Source organism: Mchenga conophoros, linkage group LG10, assembly GCF_057382185.1.
Source record: "Mchenga conophoros isolate Kocher_MC1m ecotype Shallow Benthic linkage group LG10, M_conophoros_male_GT1.1, whole genome shotgun sequence".
Classification (NCBI taxonomy): domain Eukaryota; kingdom Metazoa; phylum Chordata; class Actinopteri; order Cichliformes; family Cichlidae; genus Mchenga; species Mchenga conophoros.
The window spans coordinates 16,286,344-16,311,527 of NC_140535.1; the positions used below are offsets into that span (position 1 = coordinate 16,286,344).

Consider the following 25,184-nt stretch of genomic DNA (forward strand, 5'->3'; position numbering starts at 1 on the left):
AATAAGTTTTCTTCTCCCATCTTAACAGAAAGATCTGCCTCACACATCACATGATAAAAGCCGCTTTCATCTTTCAACCATGACTTAAATAATCCCCACCTTTAATTCTTGCTCATTTGCTCGTTAGAACTACCTTTGGTGACCCTGATGGGAGCTCCACCCCAGCCCACACTGACTGGCACCTACAGTTTTTTTCCTCAGTGGGCGGGTCCACTGCTCTTTAGGACCCAGTGGCTGCTCGATTCAAGCAAGGAGTGACTCCGGCACTCAGACGGAAACAGACAAAGGCGAGGGGAGAGACGGCGTGCCGCTATCCTGCAGCATCGACTCACATCCACTCCCCCACACACTCCGCAATCAGCGACGCAGGTGAGTCCGCTACTGGGTGGGATAATCAGCAGACTTCAGTGATTTTTAAAGAAAGTATATATTACATTGCAGTGATTTTGACTCTCAGGGGGCAACTTTGAATATCACTGTATTATTTTATTTTTTTGCATTTTGGAAGGGGATTATATCAGGCTTTTTTTTTTTTTTTTTTTTAGATTTAGGCTTGAGCAGGTGGATTGTGGCGTTCACACGCCCAACCCTCCCCTTTCATTTCAAGCAGAACTTGCATTTTAAGCTGCTGTCTCTGCCATGTGGCCACACGCCATCCATCATAAATGAAAAGAGTAGTGTCATGAAACTTTTCCTTTCGTGGCTCTTATTTTTCATTCTCTCTTTTTTAATACCTACCTTTCCGTGTGTTGGTGTGAGACATACCGCACGCAGATCAATTTTCCTGACGCGGACTGGAGAGTCATAATGTGGTGCTGGTTTGTCAGGAGTGTGTGTGGGTGTGGGTGGCTCAGTCAGGAACACAGAACCAGACAAATATATCAATGACACCACACAATGATACCGCAGTGCTGCCTGATGTCCAGGTTTGCGCTTAATTTGGAAGTGGGGAAAGCGCGCATATTTTTAACCAGATTTATTGATTGATAACGTCAAGTGTGTCAGCCACAAAGAGAGGTGATCTTTAAACAGTCGTGTCCGTGCAGATTAACACTAAAAAGCTGTGGGAGGATGTATTTTCTGGACTTGAGCAGGAGACTGAGCCGGCTGCAGCAGGAGCAGCAGCGATGGTGATGTCACTCTGAAGGCAGGCACCCCGTTTGAGACAATGGACTGTCCTAGTGGTTGCTTTTCTGGGGAAGGGTCACTGCTCGCTCTGCTTATTAGTGCAGCAGATGGGCTTGAAACCTGGCCTTTGTCAGCTAAGGAGCACCCAGTCCACAGAAGTCCCTCCCCTGTCAGTGTGCTTATCATAAAACACCAGTCAGCAGATCAGCCAAAGGTTAGCATGCTTGGTGGGGAAAGGGGGGTGTCGACCTGCCACATGGATGGGTGGTGATCTCTTCCACCCCCCGTTTGTCAGTATGGTTATACTATATACAGTGCTGTAATCATGTGGTACTAAAAGAGGCAGGATAGTGGAGGATTATGGGCTGTGACATTGTGTCATTCACCAGTTTGTGTGCATGTTTTGACTAATTGGTTTAGGCCTTCTTAACATTAGCACCAAGGCTGGATATATGTTTGCAATGAATATCACAGCACAACAGCTTGTTGTTAAAAGGTGGGGCCTCAAATTTTTATTGTTTTCCAAGCTGCTTCCTTTTTTTTTTTTTTTTTCTTTCTTTCTTCATTTTCATATAACCATGTTGGGTCTACTGAAAGCAGCGAACCGTGTTTTTTGTACATCAGATGACTCGCATGTGAAGAAGGAAGTGAAAAGCTTAGTTTTAGTTTGAGAATTTTGCAAAACAATGACACCTAAAATTTCATATCCTCACTACATCCACTGAAACACTCCCTGATGATTTGGAGGACCTCCGCCTCATATTACGGCGCAAGATTGACTTTCAGTGGCAGAAGATGCCAAATGAATTCTGTCTTCAGTGACTTGAAAAATGTCAAAGTCAAATCTTGAGTTGTTAAAATGCCACTCGGAGTGGAGTTGTGTTCAAAGACCAGTGACCTTTCAGTCAATAATGACAAGTCCTGTGAGGATATCGGGGCCCGTAGAAGTGACAGAAATGTGACACTTCACATTTGTGCTATTCGGCTCGGTCTCGTCAAATATGTTTTTAAAAAGAATACTCTCCTTTAAAGTTTAAATTGGGGAGACATTGCTCATAGATCGGGGCTTTAAACTTTGCACTTCCCCTTTCATGTGAATGGGTGTGGGCGTTTGATGGGTGTCTGTGTGTCAGTTGTTGAAAAAGTATCAGTTTGAAGATGCTCTTCAATGAGTTTTTGTGGCTTTGGCAAGTTTATTTGTGGTCATCAGGTGGAAGATTAACTAGCAGACTACTACTTTTGCTATAAAACCTTGGGCAGTCAACCTCCATAGAATAAGCTTTTTTTTTTTTTGAGTTGTTGAGCCGTATAATTTCCTTGTGATTCCGTTGATGTCATTGATATCTCAGATATCTAATAGGACAATATACAAGTTGACATCATCATTATTTCCAAAACCTTTTGTGTTAGTGGTTAGCTTACTGATTCATCACTTACTGATTCATCTGGCCAAGTGAGACAGCTGCACAGAGGTGTCTGTAGGCGGACTTCAGAAGAAGAGGGGGAGCTATCATGTGCTACATGCCACATAAAGCAGTGTGGTAACAGTCAGTGAGACGTACTGCTGCACACTCACTGCATCTGGAGTATTTTAGGGTCATACTATTTTATGTGTAGAAATTCAAAGAGTCTGCACTAACATTTTAAAAATCATTTTTAAAATGTTAATGCATGCGTGACAAAGTTTTAGTTTGACATGCAGGATTGATGACCAGCGGTTTTAGTACGTGTAGCTTTAAATGCACCGGTTGGCCACGCCTCTTTCAGGAAGAATGGTGTGCCGGCTGTTGCCATGGATACCTTGGCTAAAACAAGGCAGTACCAATATGGCTGCTATGCAATTAATTTAAGTGAATGTGAGAAAGCGTCCCGTTGCTGCTGTGTCTGAGTGACTATTTTCTGTGTAAATATAACCTGCAGCTGTCTCTGAATTATTTGCATTGTTTGTTTGTTTTTCCTTTTAGATATCATGATTAAATCAGGGTTTTAGCTGCGCACAGTGCCAGCTTTGGAAATGGCTTATAAATGACAGCTGGTTAACATGAAGCCTTAATGTGCTCCGTGTGTCATAATGATGTAATGCTCATTATGTTGTTTAACTACAAAAAAGGAAAATGATTTAAATGAGAGCAGCTTTATTGAAATAGTTGATGTGAGGACAGTCTAGGAGAGAAGAAAACAGAGGCAAACATTAGCCTGTTAGCTGTGCTCCCTGCTAACAGTGGGATAAATACAGGGGCATGAACGTTACTACCAAGATGTCATGCATTAATTTCTCAAATCCCATTTTGAAGCCTCAGCATTATTGTTTCCGCCTTGTTAACGAAGAATGTGTGGTTTCATAAGTCTGAAACATGGTATGACCAAGGTTCTTAAAAACTGACTTGACTTTTCTTCTTTTTTTTAATTTGATATGACCCAAAATGAGTGTCTAACCCATAAATTCATAGGAAAGTGTTGATGGAGGTCAAGTCAGAAAGCTGTTTTCTCAAGTCTTTTTGCAACAACAATTATCACCTGGTGGAATTCCGATCGGCATATTTTTCTTTTCTTAATTTCTTATAAAACATGTCCATGTTTTTATACTGACTTTATATTGGATACGTGTTTTATACTGCATAAATATCAGGGGAATTAAAAATAGCAAATCCACTGGGTGTTAAGTTCCTCAGATGCCATGAGTGGACACATACTCCTTGTCTTAGAAGCAAACAATTAACGGGCAGTGCCAGGGCAGCACTGTACAAATTTAACTTCAATGACTATTGGTTTCCAGTTTTAATATTAGCGATACAATTGGCTAATCATCTTAATCTCATTCCTGTGCCTAATCCTCACCTAGCTCTGGATTTTGGTTTATTTAGATGCAGATTTATGAATAAGTCACAATCATGGAATTAAATGTTGCTCTGAGTGAAATGTCATGAACATACGACCATTAACCGTTAATACTACTGCAGTATCTGGTGATACATTACAAGCACTTGTTTCCTTCTTTCCCTAGACTCTCTGGAGCTGGTCACCACCCCAACACATCTGTCACGACCACCATAACTTTCAATCATCATGGAGCTAGACTTTGGACATTTTGATGAGCGAGACAAGGCCTCTCGTACCCCGCGGGGCGGGCGTATGAATGGACTCCCCAGCCCTACTCACAGCGCCCATTGCAGCTTCTACCGCACACGCACTCTGCAGGCCCTCACCAATGAGAAGAAAGCCAAAAAGGTGCGCTTCTATCGCAACGGAGACCGCTTCTTCAAAGGCATCGTGTACGCTGTAGCCAACGACCGATTCCGCACCTTTGATGCCCTCCTGGCCGACTTGACGCGCTCGCTGTCCGACCACATCAATTTGCCACAGGGTGTGCGTTTCATCTTCACTATTGATGGTGCACGCAAGATCACAACCTTGGATGACCTAGAGGAAGGTAAAAATGTTCCAGCAGGACCAAGCAAATGTATGATTTAACACCATGAAATATTGGTGCATTGTAAGGTTTTAGTAAAGGTAGAACCGCTGTGAAAAGGTGGGCCCTCAAGATACCCCCCAGTTTCTTTGCTGAGAAGTATTAGAAAGAAACATAAAACTTGCAGTTTTTTGAGATTACAAGTCTAATCTGTTCAGTCTAGACTTCTCTAATCTCCCATATGATGTATTAAATTCTAGGCTAAAGAGTTGTGTTTATGCAGTTGACTGACATTGGTCTACTTTTTTGGTAGTTGGGCAGTTTTGTTTGACAGAAGTTGTTTAAAACATTTAAAACATTTTTTTTTCTTTTGACAAAGGCAAAAAAACCGAGACAAATGGGGAAATGCAGTGAAAGAGCCAATCTGTTTTAAACATCCACATGCATGCTCTTTCATTTCTTAAATGTAAATTGTATTTTAGCATCTTGCTGTTGGGGAATTCCTGTTGCAGCTAATAAAGCTGAAAGTGGGTCTTCTGTCTTGATCTTAATGGGATTCAGTGTTGAGTTTAGACTCTCAGAGGGCTTCCTTCTGTACTTTAAAGTTGGATCTTTACACTCAGCATGAGAGAGCAGTTTGTTAATTGAAATCATTAGGATCTCATCATTGAAGAAACCACCAGCCACATTTCTTTATGCATATTTATTAAACCTTTCCCACAGTACCCATAGCAACAGTGAGAAGAAATCCAAATAAATTGAAGTTACACCTTTTTATGATTTTCTGATTTTTCTGATTCAGCAGTCACGATTATTATAGCTACTGTAAGAATCTGGGGAGCTGTTCAGCTTTCATTTCTGTCTGATAGCTGGAGTAGTGTAGACACCCTTAAGAGCAGCTGCCACCGTGATTGCTCTTGTTCCATTTGGCACCAGAACACCGACTAGGACAAGAAGTGATTCATTTGCCTCCAAAAATTTATGTAGTGAAAGTTGCCAAACATGGTGACTGAAGGAAATCTTCGCTTGACATCAAACCGGATGATCCATGTGTTGACCTGCTTGTCGCAAATTGCTGTTCCAGTCAAATTGTCGCTTATTTGCAGCAGCCTGAAGCTGAATTTGCGACATGGGATGTGTCAGAGGGATAATGCAATTTGAAAAGGGGGAAAGTCAGATGGATGAAGTGAGAGCAACGATATTAGTTAAATGCTGCTTAAACCCCAGTCCTGTCTCCCCCCCCCCCCCTTCTTTTTTTTGAATGAGGGTTTCTCAGGTATAATATTTAGAAAGTAAAACATCCCAGATTTTTTTTTTTTTTTTTTTCTTCTTCTCCCCTCTTTCTCTCCACTCGCACACAGACTTGACTTTGCGAGATTCCTTTAAGGCTGCTGAGGGATGAGGTAGACAGGGTGAGTTTTGGGTAAAGCTGGAAGATAAACTGCAGCTTAATTTGTCTAAAATGAGGTGATCATCGCTGCCGCTTGAGCTGCTTAGGAAAGATAGGAGTGTGTGTATTATCTTTGTGTATATGTGTGTCGAGCAGGGGTGCAGAGTTAGCACTGTGGGTGGCGGGGCTATTTCATTGTGCTTCCTTTTGTGAGATATAATTAATTGTTCAATCTCCTCTGCACAGTGTAATCCCGTTTTGTTCCTCTTGTCTCTTCTGCAATTTCTCCACATTTGGCCTAATTGTTGCCTTCTGGATTGCCTCCTTTTTGCCAGATTTTTTTTTTCTTCCCCTCCCTCTGTCCCCCAGCAGCCTTTTGTCTTTAAAGTCTAGCTTGCAGTGAAAACTATGAACTGATGATGAATACAGCAGATATTTTAGGAAAATGTGGCAATCATTCGGTATATGAAGAGCAATCATTGACACATGGTTATTAAACAGTCTACATTTATCTTATTACCTCAGGTTTCAAAGCAAGGACTGATCCAAAGTGGTAAAGCATGAAACAGGTTTGTTTCCATACTGAGTGGAGAGGGGTTAATTCTAATGGTATTTGTCGTAATGGTGCTACCATCTCAGTAAAATGGGGTAAGTTTGTGGCAATCCAGTGATCCAAATTTTGCAAATATTCATGGCAACGCAGCCTGGTGGTTCAAAGCCTGTCTGTGAACTTCAAACAAGACCTCAGCAGCCATGCTAATGTCTATAAAGTGATTTTCAGTCATTTTAAAAACCTTTTCTTCCCTCCTACTAGTCTTGAAAGTTCCTGAAGGTTCAAATCTTTGAGTAGAGAGACGCTGCGGGACTCTCAGGTGCCAAAGTTGAATAATATGCGTGTTACGACACACTAACCCAATTTCTCTTTGACTCTGCAGGGGAAAGCTATGTTTGCGCATCAGAGAACTTCTACAAGAAAGTTGACTACACAAAGAACGTCAACCCCAACTGGTCTGTGAATGTAAAGGCCTCAGCAAGCCAGAAGAACATGCAGTCCTTAGCTGCCAAGGCTGCCGGTGAGTCCAGGGAGACCAAGGACTTTATTCGACCCAAGCTCGTAACGGTCATGCGTAGCGGCGTGAAGCCACGCAAAGCTGTCCGCTTCCTGCTCAATAAGAAGACCGCACACTCCTTTGAGCAGGTGCTCACTGACATCACGGAGGCCATTAAACTGGAGAGTGGCGTGGTTAAGAGGATCTACACTCTGGATGGCAAGCAGGTATTGTCACTTTACGCCGTGATATAAAGTTATTGGCTCACACGTGCTGCTGAAAATCTGACTTTACAGCATGTGATGTGCATATGAAAATGTCTGACCTGCTAAAATTCAAATGAACCATGCTGCGGATGGAGTTCTATGTCTGCATTTGTTTAATTTGGGATAGAGCCCTCTGTTTGAGAAATAAGTGAAATAAAGGCAGTACAGTACTGTATGTAAACGAAGTCTCACAATAGGAAAATTTGTGGTCGGATTGAGGACAGTGTGTCATTCATACATCTGCCCCCACACAGGCAGTGATGAACGGGATCAAGAGAAAGCAGGAAGCAGAATAATTAGCTTAGAAATGTAAAAAACCAGACAAAACGATCTTGTTGCCTCATCAGTGGTTTCCTTTTAACTCCAATGACTTTCAAAAGTGACACAAGATGCCCACAAAATCCTATTGTTCTGTCATAACCTCAGCCAACAATGACTTAGTCGCTCCATGAGAACTCCAAGCGTCTGTGGGAACAACCTTTGTATGACCTTCGCTGTCAGCAGTTTGTCTTCAGACTTTTTTTCTCTGATGCTACCTAGTCACCTGTGTTGTGGTCAGAGACATTAGAGTCTTGCCTGCCAACCTTTTGTTGCTCAGCTGGTTTTAGGCCACTGGTATTTCTGAGTCCCATCTGGCTTTGAAAAGCTTAAAAGTCCTGCGGAGTTCTGATGTCTTCCCACTATAGTGTGCAAAAAGGGCCCGGCCCTGTATTGTTGCCATTTTGTTCCCATTCGGAGGCAAACATTGTCACACCGAATGACCATTGTTCGAACAACCAGTCAAGACATCCTCTCGTGCTTGGAAGAATGATTCCAGAATGAAAGTGCTGACATTCATCTGTTCTAATTTTAAGATAAATGCTTGACATCCTTACTGGCCAAGAGGTTGCCTTATTTTCTGAATTTTTGTATTTTACCCGTTTGGTTAAATTTCTACCCTTACAGCACATGTGTAGGGTAAAAATGCAGGTATAGACAAACCTGCACAGTAACAGGATTACTAGTCTATCATCTCAAAGTCTGCAATGTTGGTCTTTTTATATGACTAGCTCAGTTTGTCAAACCAGGTAAAATTATCAGCCATTTGTTGATCTTGAACCCAACTGGCTGCCGATTGTGGGAGAATCCATTAGACTGGGACATGGTCACTGTACCAATATTATATTTAAGTCTATCTATTTCACATATATACTAGTTTACCGAGCTGCCGTTTTTAACGATATGAATTTACCTAAAACCAAGAAAAATGTCCGCATGAGACGCCCACACGCACATTTTAATATTGCCTAAAAGTCGTTCCCTGGGGATGCTATTGTTTACTCGACACACCAGCTAAGCTAAAAGGACATACCGGTAATATATTATTCATGCTCACACTTTATTGGGATACTTTTAAAGCGCAGCCGCAACCATACAGCATCACCCAGCTGTAAGGCTGTGGAAAGGTTTGAGATGATGCACTTAACTAATTCCTTAATATCAAGAGATGTCACTGTAAAGGTGTGTGTGTGTGTGTGGCATTACAAAAAAGGTTGGCTATGGAGAGGATTGTGCTTTCAGATTTGTCTGCAGAGGTGACCTTTTTGACTTTATTAAACCGTAATAGTATAACTGATCTTGCTTTTCTCATGATAACGTTACTCCTGTATACCTGTGAGTTCCAGACTAGTGTGAAGCGCTGCAAATTGGCAGATGCAGGGATGAGGAACGTGTGTGTGTGTGTGTGCATCTGTTCCTCAATCCTCTCTTTGATATGGTTAAATGTTTGCCTATTCTTAGGCGCAAACCCTCTTTTCCTGTCTTATTGATTACAAATGCATTACTGACTGGGGTATCTCTTACATGTTGAACTGCCTTTTTCTTTTTGTATTAATAATGCTGGAAAGCGATGCGTCTTGGAGGAGGGGAGGTGTTCTGAAATGATAGATGGGAGGCTATTTGATTTTAATGCTCTGTCCCTTGGGTGCAGTCTGGCCGCCCCGGGTCTTGTACTGGTTTTCTCCCGAAGCTCCTGCTGGAGATGGAAATCACCTTATCCCTCCCCTCCTCCCTCTTCCCTCACACACATGCGTAATGATAAATGAATTGTGGTCACACCATCAACAGCCATCATATTGCAGGCATTCCAATCAGTGCATATTGATTGTGCTGCCATCATGGTAGCTCTAGCTTTTTTTTTTTTTCACAATTCACGTCTGCTGATCTGTTGCTCCTGCCTGCGACTCCCCGTTTCACATTAATGCACAGAAATGTGAGAAACGCAGTGCACGTTATTATGGCGTCTTTGTGTGCAGAGGCACATTGCAGCTGCTCTGTGGTGGAGGTGATATGGTAGAAGCAATATTGATGCAGTGCCCACCCCTCCCTGACTCTGCGCCGATCCTCCTCTTCCCATTCCGCTGCGATAGCTGCTGGGACTGGTTGCTAGGAGACCACATCCCAGGCACAAAGAGCCCAGCTGGTGTGGACCGGTCTGTCAGATACCACATCCTGTAGTGGGTGTGAGAGTTTACTATCAAAGCAACCCTTTAGTATTGAAAATATTAAAAAAAAAAAAGACCACATGTCATGTTTATTTTACCTGCTTGCATTCCATCATTGGGTGTGACTTGTGTGAGCACACTCTAGCGTGTGTGTATGTATGTGTGGTTTTTTTTTTTTTTTTTTTTTTAATCAGCTCTGCTGGTGCCCAAAATTTGAGAAGGCGTTGCAGGTTGTCTTCCTGGCATTTTTAAAATGGCTGCTTTTCATGCTTTGACGTTCCTCTTTTCCTTAATGGACTCTGCAGACAGCCCGCTCGCCCCTCTTTGCAAGTGCTGTGAACAAAATCACTCCCATTTTTCCCTCAAATGCTGCTGCTTTGCAGCCCAATCAGGAAGGGTGGGGCCAGTGGCTTCAGGATTACCATTCTTACAGCAAATTAGAATCATTTTATTTGCACTGATGGGGGGGCTAATTATTCCCTGAGTCTATGGAGGGGGGAAAAAAAGTGCATTACTTCATTTGCCCTCACTGCTTCTACATCAGGTTGGAGAGCGTCTATCTAATTGCTGGCAGCCATTTTGTATTCTTTCCTCTTTGATAGAGGTGTCTGCAGAGGAGACTGGCTCTGATTTGCATTTAAGATTCACTGCTTGCTCATTTGAATTGCACTTAAGAAAAGGTTATCGTCTAACAGACGCCATAATCAAATATCATTTGTGAAACGTCTTGATGATGCATTGTGCTGCTGTGTCGTTTTGTCCTGGTGCATTATCACAAGTCTGGAGCAGAGCAGAGAGCTTTAACAGATTTGAGTGTTTAATATTAAGACTCGGGTTGGGATCTTTAGTTTTTAAGGTTTGCTTGAGATTAAGAGAAAGTAAGATGTGACTGAGGAAGTATTCAATTAAAAAATCCTCTTTTCTGAGGCTGCATTGCATTTATGACCGAATCAGTCACAGGCAGAAAATCAGCTTTTCTTTTTGCATTGACAGTAATTTCATGTTTTGTTTTTTTTTTTCTTTTTTTTTTTTTTTTTTTTTGTTTTAACATTTAAAATGAATTTGTTAAACAATCAGAGGGGGGGGGGATGGATGCTTCAGGCACAAGGTCGCGCTGTTATTGTCAGAGAACAAAAGATTCCAGTTCACTTTAGCGGTTAATAACTATGGTAACAAATTATTCACTGAATTAATAGACGGATGTATGCTCGGGTTCAAAGCTTCTTAACGACTAAAATACATCTGCTACCGGGCAAGAAAAGCCTGCTTTTCCCTGGTTATCAGTGCTCTAGCAGTGTCTGCTTTTGCCATACTGCAGAAGCAGTTGTCATGGCAATAAGCTCCACCGTGATGGATTCAGTTTGTGACAATGGTTGTAATGCGCTGAGTGTGCTCTTTACGCTGGGTCTTACCTGCCCTGCCCTCTAGTCCTCATCCGTCAAAAGCTCACTGCATTTGCGTGCACGCAAATGCAGCTAAACTGAGTCAAGCAGACAGGCAGGGTGACGGAGGGGCGTGGTCCCTCGTGATGAAGCACTGCAAGCAGACATAGAGGGAATAAGCATACATGTACAAGCTTCTAACAGCCCCACTTTCATGCAATGAGCACCACATCAACAAGTGAGCATGACCTGGGGGAGAAGAGGAGGAAGCACTGTTTAATAATGTTAAGGCCACATCAGTCAGCTAAATGGAAAGCCTGCTTCCGTGGGGTCGAGAGGGGTGGGGTTAAAACGGCATCAGGCACCAGCTGGTCCCCATGACTGTGCAGATATCTGTGCCTAACTGGCTCATCTGTGCTCCAAATGCATCCAGAGCACCTACGATAACGCACAAGCAGTACGCTGGTGCATGAAGGTCATAGATGGGTCAGAAAGGCAACTGGTAGCAGTTTCCTGTAAAGCAATTACTGATGTCCAAATGCACCCCCCCTTCTTTTTTTTTTTTTCTTTTTCAATTTACTAAATTTGTCCTGAAATTCTCAGTACCTGAGCTGCTGCTGTCCTAAAAGATAATCTGATGTGCTGCTTTTTTATACTTGTCTGAAATGAACAAACTGGAGAGTGTGTATTTTGGAGGAATATTCCACTCAGTGCAGAGGTACTGATATTGATCAGGTCTGTGTGCTCAGTGAAGAGACTGTGGGCGTTTTTACCCATAGGCTGAAAAAAGCAAGGTCCCTTTTTTTTTTTTTTTTTTTTTTCTCCTTAGGCTGATATGAGAATACTTTGCAGAGCACATCAGATGTGTGTAATCAGTTACGCACTACTCTATTCCAGTGTTTAACCTTCTGTTGACTCATTAAAGCTTATGTTCAGTCGTTACTGTTCGTAAGGTGAGTAGTGGTTAGTGAAATTGTTGGAATGCAGCACTGAGTAGCTTTACTTTTGCACTGACAGGAATTATTGTGACTATTTTTACAAATGGATGGATGCAAGTCTTTGTGAATCATTTCTGCTCAGACTGCAGCTGAATGGCCGAGCTGAAGTCAATATTAACCAGCTGTCCTTAAAAGAAAAAAGGGGGGGGAGACAAAGGATGCATAGCTTTGTTTGAAAATGCTCCCTGCTGCTTTGCACAAAGGCATTTTAGTTGCACCTGAAACAAGAATGTGTAGCATGCCATATGCTGGAAAGCTGAGGGTACAGACTACCTCCAGTTGTGGTAAAGGGTGGCTCTGATCCTGTGCAAGTACAGCACTTATTTTGCTATGTTATTAATATCAGTCGTGTTTTATGACAATGGCTAAAACTGTTATCCTACAGTGCTTTTTCCAAATAGTTTCATAGAGATCGTATTGTGCTGCACATATGGAGCCAAATTTCTCAAATTACCTCTGAGAGGTAAAACTACTGTTCACCCCAGGAGGTTTCTGTTTTGCAGAAATTAAGTACCGTGGTTCCACCCACTTCTTAATTGGCATTGGGGAACTGAAGACCATCATCCAGTTAAAGGGCGTTTGCCCTTGCCAAGTTGGGTTAAAGAAACTCTGAATAATTCAGTTGCTGTTATTGGAGGTTCCCTACATGCTTGCTGGTGGGTTTTTTTTTTTTTTTTTTTCTTCCCTTTTTCCTGGGGGTCATGTGGACCTGACAGCTGGTGAGGCAGAGATTAGGGATGGGCTTGGTGGGACAGAGGGTGGAGGGCACCTGGAGTCTGTAAAGAGCCAGTTTTTCAGAAAAAATACGCCCATATCATCCCAGTAAATGCAGAGATGGGTACACTCACCCTGACATGTGCAGTACAAGCGTAATATGTATAAATGCAGTATGACAGCACTTTTGATCCATTTAAGTAAAATGGCATCAGGTCGGCTCATTGTCCTCCTCACGGACCCCTTTGCCAGATGGGTGAGGTTGACCTTTTCAGATCGAGGGAGGATGCTTCCTAACCTAAGCGCTCCCAAGCCGGCATGTGCCTTCCTCATAGGGCTGGGCGATATGACCCAAAATTCATATCTCGATATTTTTTTTTTAGCTGGATGGCGATATAAGATATATATCTCGATTTTTTTTTTTTTTTTTTTTAAGCCATAAGTTAAGAACAAAAAGAGAGTTCTTAGTCACACTGTGTCCCAGATGTCACACGGGCACTTTTATTTACATACAGCGTAGATATTACTCAAAAATAAATTATCAGCATATATTAAATAATCATGGTCCATAAATAAAAGAAAACAATGTTGTTTTTGTGCATAACAAAAAGCTCACAATTGTGCAGTCAAAATGTAAACTAATAGACGCTGAGCATAATAACAAAGAGACAGATTTCACAGCTGCACCACGTCTCTGAACAGGTGCCATTTGTGGTCCTTATACACACACAGTACGTATCACTCCGCGAGGCTCCTCCTCTGTAGCCGTAATTCTCCGACAATCCATCAAGCGGTGCAGCTCCGTAGCTTAGCAAAGTCATATTAAAACATTTTTTTGACAGATTGCTGAGCGCTGTGTACCACATAAAATCGGTTCGCGGTCAGTAAGCACAACCAGAATTCATACATAAGGCGCACTGTCGATTTTTGAGAAAAGGAAAGGATTTTAGCCCGTGCAGCCCCTCCTGGCTGCATGTCGTTAGCGCGGTTAGCTCGCTAACACGTTGACGCCATCCAGCCCCACGCACGGTAACTCGCTAACGGAGATTTTCCGCTTTCATCTTGTCATTGCCTGCAGGTGAAGCTATGGGGGAGGGGGAGTTGTGTTCAGTGCAGGAGAGGCGAGGCCGAGTAACGTTGCGTAGAGACAAAAGTGGACGAAAGAGAGGCAAACCTGCGGCTCCACAAGTATAATTATAACGTAACATAGACTATATCGATATAAACGATATTGTCACATCTTATATCTCGTATGAAAATATATCGATATTTTTTAAAAACTCGATATATCGCCCAGCCCTACTTCCTCATTCATGCCATGTTTCTAAATGGACTCTGACATTTTACATTTGATCTAATCACATGCAGAGCAGTTGTTTGTTTGTTTTTTCCTCACAAATTTCTGCCAACTGTACAAACTTATCAGGCCAATTTTATGGCGTGTTAGTCACTATTAATACACAACAGGCTTGCTGACTTTGACGCAAGATGGAGGTTTGGGCAGAGTTTGACACTGTAATCATACAATGTGGATTTAGGACTTTGAAAACATTTAAAAGTCCAAAGCTCTTGATAGGAAATTTGGTGGGTTTTTGGGTGTTTTTTTTACTATGGAAGCTTGAACGTAAGGCTAATTTCCTTTCAGCCTCTGATAAGAGAACGGGTGAGGAGTTTAGCTTTGGAAGCCAGTATGAGTTAAATTTCTTTGCAGCGGTACAATTGTTCAGACATTTCAATGTTTAATCCCATTCAGTATCTTTTGTTTTGAAGCATTCATACTGAATTCTCCCATCAGAGATTAGACATGTTGTTGGAAGTTAAAGTGGTCTTGCGTGCCAGGCAGCCAGAATCTTAAATTTAAGTAGTGATCTGTTAAAGAATAAAGTAGCAGACTATAGGATTAAAACATTATCCCTTTAATCATCTCTGTTCCTAAAGCTATTAAAAACATGCAGTAGCGTCTACCCACCCACGCTGTTTCGGCCCATTTTCATCTCCTTTCCTCCACCCACTCGCCTTAAGGGTAGAAAGAACACCTACTAATGCTTCCATATTATGATTAACTGTCAGGTGCCCTTCTTGCCATACAACAGTTTAACCTAATGAAAGTAGTATGTATGTATCCAATTTCCTGATAACAAACACTAAAGAGAACCCAAGTGTGTAGCCTGTAAATTAGCCCCAGCTGAAAAACCAATTAGGTTTTGATCCCTGGAGTCGAAGCACCATCTCTGTACCTCGGCAGGGCTCTGAAAGGCCTGTGATGGGGGGGGAAATATTGTGGGGCACAGAGGAGGGTACAGCTGTTGGATGCCACGCCAACAAGTCACCACCACACACTTTTAGCTTGTCTAGCAGGACGGAGAACCAACATTGCAGCTGCTGGGGTGGTGAGATCCCAAATTATCCAGAGCTCATAGTTTGAATGTGTATCACAGTGGCAACCCATGATGCATCTTGACCCTGGCATGGGCCCCAACATGGGGCTGTTTTTCAGCATGTGGATCTCTAAACAGTCTTGCGTTGGTGAAAACTGACGTGCTTTTAAATAAAAAAAGCAAATTCCATCTTTAAATAAAGGGCAAGTTATCTGTAGTTCACTTGTAGTAGTGCTTTGATCCTATAATTCTAAACGAGAAGGAAGAGATTTCAACAGGTGTTGAAAGGCAGAGTGGAAATTTGACTGATATGCTTTGTAACAGATCTCATCAGCACAAGAAAGAAGAGCAGTGTTTAGCTTGAATGGCTTTAATAGGCGTGTCTGAGCTGGTAACAGAGTCCGTATAATGGAGAACGGGGGAAAAGGTGTGGCACAAAGACATCTGTCCATACAGTAAGCCATATTGTGTCAACAGCTGCTTTAGAGTGAAAAGACCCCGGGGAAGGAAGTCGAATCATTTAAACATTACAGTAAAGGTGTAACATTATCATCTGTCTGGGGTTTTTTGTGCCTTTTGTGTTAATGTTTTGTTACATGAATCTAAAGGTATGTAAACAAGACGAGCAAAACACACAGGTCTGCTACAACCTGAAGATCGGAAGTTTTTATTTAGTGATTTCATTCACGTAAACCTGTGTGTGTGTGTGTGTGTGTGTGTGTGTGTGTGTGTGTGTATTTTCATTTAGCATATCTAACATACAGTGATAGACATTTGAGCTGGCAGTCCTCTTGGCAAACTCATAATCGTAGCTTCTATAGTAAGATTCTGATTTTCAGTTGGCCTTTTAAACGTTACTTTTGCTAGTGACATGCTCCTAACCTAGATCCGTCAGTCTTTTATTCAGATTAAAACACCTCCGCAACTGCCGGATTTGTGCAGATATTTCTGCTCCTTGGAGAAGAAAAATATGAAGGACTTGGTGGTCCCTGAAACTTTCCTTGACACTAGAATCGGGTACAGATTTGTGTGTGGGTTTTTTTTTTGTTTTGTTTTTTTTGTTGTTTTTTTTTTTATTTTTTTTTTTAAATATGTTGGATGGATTGCCATTATGGCATGTACTCCTATTAACTCCAGGATAAATGGAGGGAACAGGAGTACAATTGAGAATGTCTTTATATTTTATGTATGGGCAGTGGATCAATATTCAGTTGAACACATTGGTGCAATGAAAGGGGCTAAATGCCTGAGCCTCCATGCTTTCTCATTCTGCTGTACCTTTATTGCTAATTAACTAGGTTAGCATGCTAGCTGCTCTTAGTTTAGCTCAAAGCACTGTTGTGCCCGAGTGTGTTCAGTAAAGTATTTTCTATTGTCTGTGCGTTCGAATCAGTGTTTTCCTAGAGGACAGTATCACCCACTTGACAGCTCCTGTATGTGGTCAACCATCAATGGTAATTGCGCAACAATATAGCAAAGCACGATATAAGATAAACATCATTAAAAGCACATTGAGTTATTTAAAAGGCTGATGGCTGACAGGACAAATTAGTTGGTCTGTGGCCACATCAAAGCAACTTAAACTCTTTAGACAGGCTGGCACGAATCAGCCACGACCATGGACGGTATAAAAGATACATGAGGGTACTCTTTCTATAGTATCTGATGACTTGGAACCACAACTATCGACATCTGGTCAATGTAGGGTTTTGGCTTTATTTTTCTGCCTTGGAATCTTGGTAGTCTTAGTCCTTGTCATAGATTGTAGAAAATATCTAGGCTTTCTTCAAAGGCCTAACCATATACACATGAGGAATGTTATTAAAGCCAAAGCCCATGGATTAGCAGCACACTTTGACTATACCTTGGAATCTGGGACTTGGTCCCAAAGTGAGGTTTTTAATGCCTTCTTTATTTTATAGTTCCTGCATGCTTTCCAATATCAGGTTTGGTATTGTGGAATTAATTTGGGATATTTGAGTCCACAGCCTCTTATGTTTGTAGTAAAACGGTAGAGCCAGTAGACTCTACTTTTATATTTTATATTCCAGTTTCTCAAATTTACTGTATTGTGTCTTAATAGGTCACCTGCCTCCAAGATTTCTTTGGCGATGATGACGTCTTCATTGCATGCGGACCAGAGAAATTCCGCTACGCACAGGACGACTTCTCTTTGGATGAGAATGGTTAGTAAGCATGATTGAATTGGTCTGTTTTGCATCCCATTATGGAATCAACTTAAGCGAGTAGCCACACACTGTAATGCAGCTTGTCGGAGGAGGGGTTGAACAGTTTATGATCTCCCTTTTTTTAAAAAAAGCCACAGTAGTGATCAGTTATCCAGACTCAAGTTTAAAATCCTGCTCCTGACATGTAAGGGCTTTGCTAATCAGCCCCCATCTTATCTTAAAGCCCTCATAGAACCATATCATCCCATTGGAGAACTTTGCTCTCAGACTGAAAGCTTACTTGTGGTTTCTCTAGTGTTTAAAAGTTAAGGCTGAAGGCTCTGCCTCCCATTTAAGGCCCCCTCTTCTGTGGAACCAGCTCCCACTTTGGATTCAAGAGACAAGACACGCTCTCTGTTCTTAAGATTAGGCTTCCTTTTGATAAAGGCTTATAGTTTGGGCTGGATCAGTGTTTTTATATCCTGTCTTCCTCCCCTCAGCCCTGACCAGTCATGGCCGATGGCTGCCCCTCCCTGAGCCTGGTTCTGGTGGAGATTTCTTCCTGTTAAAAGGAGTTTTTCCTTCCCACTGTTGCCAAATGCTTGCTCAAATGGGATCATTGGATTGTTGGGGTTTTCCCTCTAGTATTGTAGGGCTACTTTATAATATTTAGTTTACATGATAAAGCACCTTGAAGCGACTGCTGTTATGATTTGGTGCTATATAAATTAAAAAATACATTGAGACTGAACTATCATGCAGTAATATCAGCTGTATAGAGAGATGACCTGTAACTGCAAATGACGTTAACATATTTGTCCATGAATCCTCTGCACGGCTTCATTTGCACAATTTTATGACCAATTTCTAGAGTTCTTGTGCAAGTTGTGCAAGATGGAATTAACGCTGCACATGAGCATCCAAAAAGTGTACTGTGTGTGTGTGTGTGTGTGTGTGTGTGTGTGTGTGTCTACAGAGATGAAGAAATGTATCCTTTTCATCAGGTTTTATTCATGTACAATGCTCTGTGGATGGAATTGTATATGTGTGAGGGAGGCTAAAAAGGAGGCTGAGAGAAGTCTTATCTGCACCCGGCAGCAGGGATGGGAAAAGGCAGGAAAAAGAAGAGCCATTAATCTGTCCTGTGACAGGTTTAGGCCAGCTGATCTGTTGGTGGTGATACTGCTGAGAAGTCAAGGAGAGAAAATATAAAGCCAACCCTCTGAGTTTCTCCCCGCAGACTTGAAATCCCTATTTTTAACAACCTACTTCCACCTAATGTGCTCTCCTCGAAACATTCAGTCTGCCTTTTTATGTTAACGCAGTGCTGATGCAGGGTTCATAACCATCATTATGTTACCTTCGTCTCTTTTCGTTTCTTGTAAGATTCTCGGCAGGATGGAGATGCCGGTTAGTTTATAATGATCTGCGTTCTTTTTCTGTGTACTCCCCCCACTGAACTCGAGCTAAATCATTTCATTCAGCCTATAATAATCTTGGGGCCAATGCTAAATAAAATGGCTGAGTGGCTCAAGCAGGCATTTCTGAGTTGGCTTCAGTGGAGTTGATGAGACTGGCTTCTCTGTGATTCATCACGGTATGGATGGCTGTATCTATAACAAATTATAGAGATCAAGCAGACATTTTTTCAAATTTAAGAATCTGTACGGGCAAGAAAGACACACGACAAATATGCTATGAAATATTTCTTTAACATTTTCTGGGCTGGAGATGACCTTTGAAAGATCTACATGGGAAAAATATATTCAATCACATGATTACTGCTACCAAAATGGATTAATATCGCCCGAGTATTTTTATTTATTTTTTCACACTCCTTATGATAAATATGCCGACTGAATGGAGTGCATGAGTACCTGCAGGTCTGTTTATGCAGTTGCAACATTAACAAAAGCCAAAAGGGACTCTAACAGACTCTATTCTGCTTTGAGACCACTGAGAAGATTTGACAAGCTGCTAGTCTGAGGTACTGTCAGATGCGTGGTGGCACACCTTGGAAACAATAGCACGTGAATGTGCGCCTGTACCCAACGGTGTGTGAAGGTTGAGAGAGAAGGAGACAAGACAGACGTGGCGAGATCTCAGGAGACGAAGGGAGGACAGATAGTATAATTAGCATCAAAAGTGGAAGAGAGGAGGAAGGGAGGGAAGAGAGCCTGACGGTACAAACAGAGGGGAAGATGCAGCGGGAGGAGTAGCAGTGTCTGGAGTCTGTCTACCCTGATTAATACAGTGACCCAGAATGGACTGCACATTCCTACATGCATGTTGTGTTTATTGTAACACCAAATTGTTGTTGGGGGGGAAGAAATGTATCATAATTGATTACACACAATTTTTAAAATGTGAGGTTGGCAACAAAGGAAAAAGCTGCTGGAGGAAAAAAAGGACGTAACAGAAATGAACACGTTGAACTCGAGGCATGAACGGTGGGTTCATGTGGGTTCATTTCAGACATTTTGAAAAACCTTCTACTGGGGAGTATGAGCAGCTCAATTATTCTGTTGGTAGGGGAAAAAATGTTATTCACTACTTTCTTTGTGCTTTTTATTTTCTCTCTCTTTACAGAATGCAGAGTGATGAAGGGACCCAAAGCTCAGCGAGGTTCAGCCAAGAGTCCTGGTCCAATCAAGCGCTGCAAGTCTCCTGCTGAATCGAGTGAGCCCGATACATCTCACCTACACTCTAGCCCTTCCCTTTTTTAAAAGCAGCCGACCACACCTTAGAAATCAAAGCTGGTGTAAAATTTAAAATAGGGTCTTTTCTGTTTAAGTGAATGAAACTACAAGATGATACTGTAGCAGATTCACGTAACTGATGTTGACCTTTGACTTAATCTGAAAGGAAAAATATGCCATGACATCATTAATCACACCTTTTTTTCTTTAAATATTACCTGAATTTTATTCTGTGTAATTTTGATTAAAAGGCAGTAAATAGTTAAAAACTCAATCTCAGCATAAACTGGGGGCTTTTCTTTGTTGTGGGTCTTCTGAGCTTTAGTATAATCTTTCTGCTGTAGTTTCTTTAAAAGCATGAATAAAACATGAAAAGTAAACAAAGCCAATTTAAACAGCTTTGAGCTGTTTGTTTGACGATCAAGCACTTTTTAACATTTAATAATAACATCCAGGAGGCGAGAGAGCATGGAGGCTCTACAGCTGGTTCACGCTTAAATATTTCATGTGAGGAAAATCGTACCATCCGGGTTTACATAGCTTTACCATTCAGCGGCTGAATAGTTTTTATTAAAATCGTCGGCATGATTTAAAACGAGCAAACAAAACGACTTGAGGAATATGGAGTGCTTGCCCCTTTTTTTTTTTTCTTTTTCTTCTTCTTCATGTACTGTTGCTGCATTACATAATAGGTGAGGTCTCCTGCTCTCTACAGGTTTCCTCAGTCATTTGGCTGTCATGGATATTTATTGATCACCAATGGTAAATGTCTGGACTCCAACACAGCAGGTGGTGGGCCAGCATCGTGTGGAGGCAGTAAACTATTTACCCATTAAGCACATTTGTAATTCCCGTGAGGCATGAAAGGAAGTGCATATTTATGTCAGTTAATCAATAGTACTGATGAGTTTAATGAAATTAGATTTTCTATGCTTTGGAATGATTGTCGTTTATGCCGTTTGCTATGGCATAACAAGTCTTAACACCTTAATATATTCAAATGAAAAAGCCTTTAAACTAAAACAACCATATAAAACGGATGTTTCCACCCAACAACAGTAATGTTTTGAGTTATGCTTTGAATCCTTAATAGAAACGGATGTTTTAATGTTATGAAAAATTGAACAGTCTCAGGGATTTACTAGGGAATCTGTACACTTTAAAAACGGCGTGATCATAGCAAGACTCGCACTTTACAGAATTCGTGTCCTAATATGGCTCTTTTACAGCAGACTTGGGCAGTATTGAGGTATTACAGTATTTAGAAATCCCAGTACTGCTCTTTTTTTATTCATTTGAAATGGAGGATTAGTTTATTCTACCACCAACATCTCTGCTTTTTTTTTTTTTTCTGCTTCTTTTAACACACATACCATGACATACTGAATAGCAGTTTGTATTAGTGTGCGTTTGCCATTGTGCCAGCGTTAAAGTACACAATGACATGCAGTAATGTGCAATCAAAACAACCACACAATGCGAGGGGTTTTCTGCGGAAGCCGAATAAATATTCCAGATGTAGAAATCTGAGACCCAAACCGTGGCAGTGCGGGCAACTTTCTGTGTTCGTTTGATGTCTTTGGCCCTTTTCACAGCTGAGTGTCTCAAAAATCAGTACATCTAAACACGAGCAGCTCTCCCACATAGACTGAGCAGAGAGTGCAGTTATTTTATTTAAAGAGCCCAGGATAATGGGACTTGTGATTTCTCTGTTTGGCTGTGGGGTTTCTGTCGATCTGCCCGAGTGTTTAAACGAAGCCAGCGGCTTTACAATGAAGCTTTATCCACCTTGTGTTTCCAACAGTCGCTGGCTTAAACTTAGACCGGCCATCTGGCTCAAGCTCTTTTCATCTCTTATAGACAAAAAGTCTTTCAAGCCACTTAACACTCACGGCTACATCACATCACACTGCTCTTAGATATAAACGGTGTTCCACACACACAGAATCCTAGCAACGTCGCGGAGACACAGAGCGAGTGAATAAAACGTCACCTAACAAACAGAACTTGTCAGCCTCCTAAAACCTGGACCAGCAGGGTCCCTGTACATCACGGCCAAATGAGGCCACAGTTCAGGACTTGCTCTCCTTTTTGCTTCTCTTGCAAACTTTCTAATCCACTCTATGTTTACCTCTTCTACTTCTTTCCCCTCTCCTCCTCCCTTATCCCTCTTTGTCTTCCTCCCCACTCTTTACTTCTGCGTTGGCTCTCCCAGCCAACGGGACGGGCTCCAGCAGCCAGCTGTCCACCCCGATTTCCAAGCATTCCCCCACCTCCACCCCTACCAGTCCAGGCCTCAACAACAAGCAGAAGGTACCCTAACCTCTCCTCCTCTCCTGACCTTTCATCTTGTTGCCTGTTGTCTTTTTTGTGTTTTATTTATTTATTTTTTTGCTCTTTAGTTTGAGTTTACAAAAGTAATTGTGCTCCTCTGGATCTCCGCAGGATCTCTACCTGCCCCTATCTCTGGATGATGATGATTCTCTTGGTGAATCAATGTAGACTCCTGGCTCCTGCTGCCACCCTCCCCTCCAGTTTTATTTTTTTTTTCTTTGAGATCAGATACACAGAAGTTTTATACCTCTGCTGCTTTCCACCTTCACTCACAGTGCCACCTGTTTAGCATAACCCACTCTTTGTCTCTTTTTTTAAAGGCCTTAGCCAACAGGGCTACGACACCATTTGCTGCTTGAGAATGGCACAAACAGAACAGAGAAATCATTTTTCTTCTCACAATCAGCTCACTTTTTCCAGGTTTGCTTTTTCTATGTGGGATGGGCACTGTTTCTCAAAGGTTCTCACTGATCACTGTCATACAGATTTCATTATTGAAGGGAAAAAAATCATTTTGAATACATACATTTTTGATAAAGGACGCACCCTAACTTTTAAACATTTCAGTCACAGAATTCCAAGCAGCAAATGGGTATTTTTAGGGGTGTTGGTCAGAAATGACAAAACTTTTGTATCACTTATCGTATTTGTGATGTTCCTCCGTGTCCTTCTGCCCTCTAAGTGAAAGGTTTCTTGTCAGAGGAAGTCTGTTAAGCCAGTTTTAGTCTTTCTAACCTGCTGTAAATACTGTGTATAGCTATCCATCATAACATCTCGCCCAATGTCCATTGCTGTGCTTCCGTAATGTCACTACAATGTCTAGCATTCGCTTAACATGATACAGGGTACGGTCAAAGTAAAGTGGGACAAAAAAATACAATGAAGTCCCCTTGACAGAGGACGTGTGGGATGCAGTCCTGACTGCGCCTCCTTAATAACATTTCATATTGCCGGCTTGATATATGTAATAACGAAGATCTAAAACCCTCAACCTCACATTTTTTTAATTGCTGTTCATCTCATCCAATCAGACGATTATGTAAAGAAAAGGCATCCCACGCCTCTTTAAGTTGGCCGGTCCTCTGTTTTGACCTTCTATACAGACAGTAGGCTTTACATGCTGCATAACAACCCCCCCCCCCCCCCCCCCCCCCCCACCCTGTGTTTTTTAGATTGTCACAAGCGGCAGCACATGATGTTGTTTTGAAGGACCTAACTGTGCATAAAAACAACCAAAGGAAGATCCAACAGGCCCTTCTGAAGGAAGAAAAAAAGCCAATGCACATCCAGTATACAGTTTTTATCGACAGTCTGAAGAATCCCTTTTTAAAACCAGTTTATCACATCTTACAGTGTACTTATTAGAAGTGATTTCACAGCAAGTAGTGGTGACATTTTTATAGTTTGAAATGATAAATAAAAATAAAGGTCTCAAAACCAAAGTATTCTTTTTTTTTTTTTTTTTTTTTTTTTTGACCAAGACTTATAAAATAAAAAAGAAATAAAAAAAACAAACAAAAAAAAAAAAGGTGGGAGTATTTCATTTTAAGCAATTTAAAATAAAAATATTGTGGAAGAAGCACACCTGGAGTTTTATGCATGTTACCTTTGAAAAGCATCCAAATATGTCATGCTTAAATCATGCTCATCTGAGGCGGTTAGTTTTATCAGGGCGCTAACGGTAGTGGGATATCTCCCTTTTTCTTGCATGGCTCAGCATAGTTCTCCAATTAAGAGGGGAGGAGTGATGAAAACATAACAGTTGTCTAAATCGATGTGTGGGTTTTAAATTTTTATAAAGTTTAATTTATATTGAGGGTACTTGTGTAGGACTTATTTCCTAGTTTTCCTTGCTCACGTGAGCTCTAAACACCCCCCCCCCCCCCCCCCCCCCCCCAAGCTTTTGTGTGCAATCTTTTATTTCTGTCGCCATATTCCCTTTTTCTATCACTTGGACTCGCATCGTATGTCAAGCAAATCTACTGAAAGGGGGTTTTCTCAGATTTTTGCAGGGAATCGAGCCTGAGAAATCTCTAAATTGGACTATGGTGAAGCACAAAGCAGGGAGCTACTTATTCACCACAGCAACAGACACTTTACTGCCTACTTGCCAGCATTACAAGGTGTGACTACAACCAATTTCTCAATATACAGATGACGTGCTGCATATGTAGCATTCTTTTAAATTAATATCTATGCATTTGGAATCGAGAATGGTTTTTAAAAAAAAAAAATCAGTTTGGTTTTTCTTTCTGTACATGGCTTTTTTTTTTTTCTTTTCTTTTTTTTTAAAATAACCTTAACAAGAAACGAACAAAACCCCGACATTTCCGTGTAGTTATTCTATTGTGACAAAGCGGCACTCCCAAAGTTGCACATCTTTGGAGTGATTTGGTGCCTGCCCTGTAGATGAGCTTTAAATAGCAGCTTTGTAATGGGCTAAAGCAACACTATCTGGTGCTGTGTCCTACACTCTTTCTCCTGCAGGGAGCGCTGTTAAACCAGCAAAACAGCTACTGTAACATTATCAGCTAATCAACAGCAGGGACACCTCACTTCACCAATTGTTTTTAATTTTTTTTGTACAAAAGACCCTGTTTGTTGTCAGTCTTCTCAAACACTTAGTTCTGTAAAACTTAACGTGCTAATACTGTTCTCGTCAGCTTGAGTTTTCTGCAGCTTAATACTTACAGCATACAAAACGCTTACCACAGTACTTTGGTTGACTTGTGTAAACCAGATGCCGCCATGTAAGATGGATGGTGCCTTTTTTTCCCCCCCGTCTT

The 25,184-nt window shown here is 41.5% G+C and overlaps 1 protein-coding gene across 1 annotated transcript; it reads left to right on the forward strand.

Moving 5' to 3' along the window:
* Positions 1-213: 213 nt before the first annotated feature.
* On the forward strand, positions 214-23,278 carry LOC146565599 (neuronal migration protein doublecortin-like). The gene is made up of 7 exons (XM_085288861.1): positions 214-369; positions 4,133-4,558; positions 6,863-7,203; positions 17,281-17,383; positions 19,955-20,044; positions 22,280-22,377; positions 22,510-23,278. Exons 2-7 carry the CDS (start codon positions 4,195-4,197, stop codon positions 22,564-22,566), a joined length of 1,053 nt encoding a protein of 350 aa, XP_085144987.1. The 5' UTR covers positions 214-369; positions 4,133-4,194; the 3' UTR covers positions 22,567-23,278.
* The last annotated feature ends 1,906 nt before the right edge of the window (positions 23,279-25,184 follow it).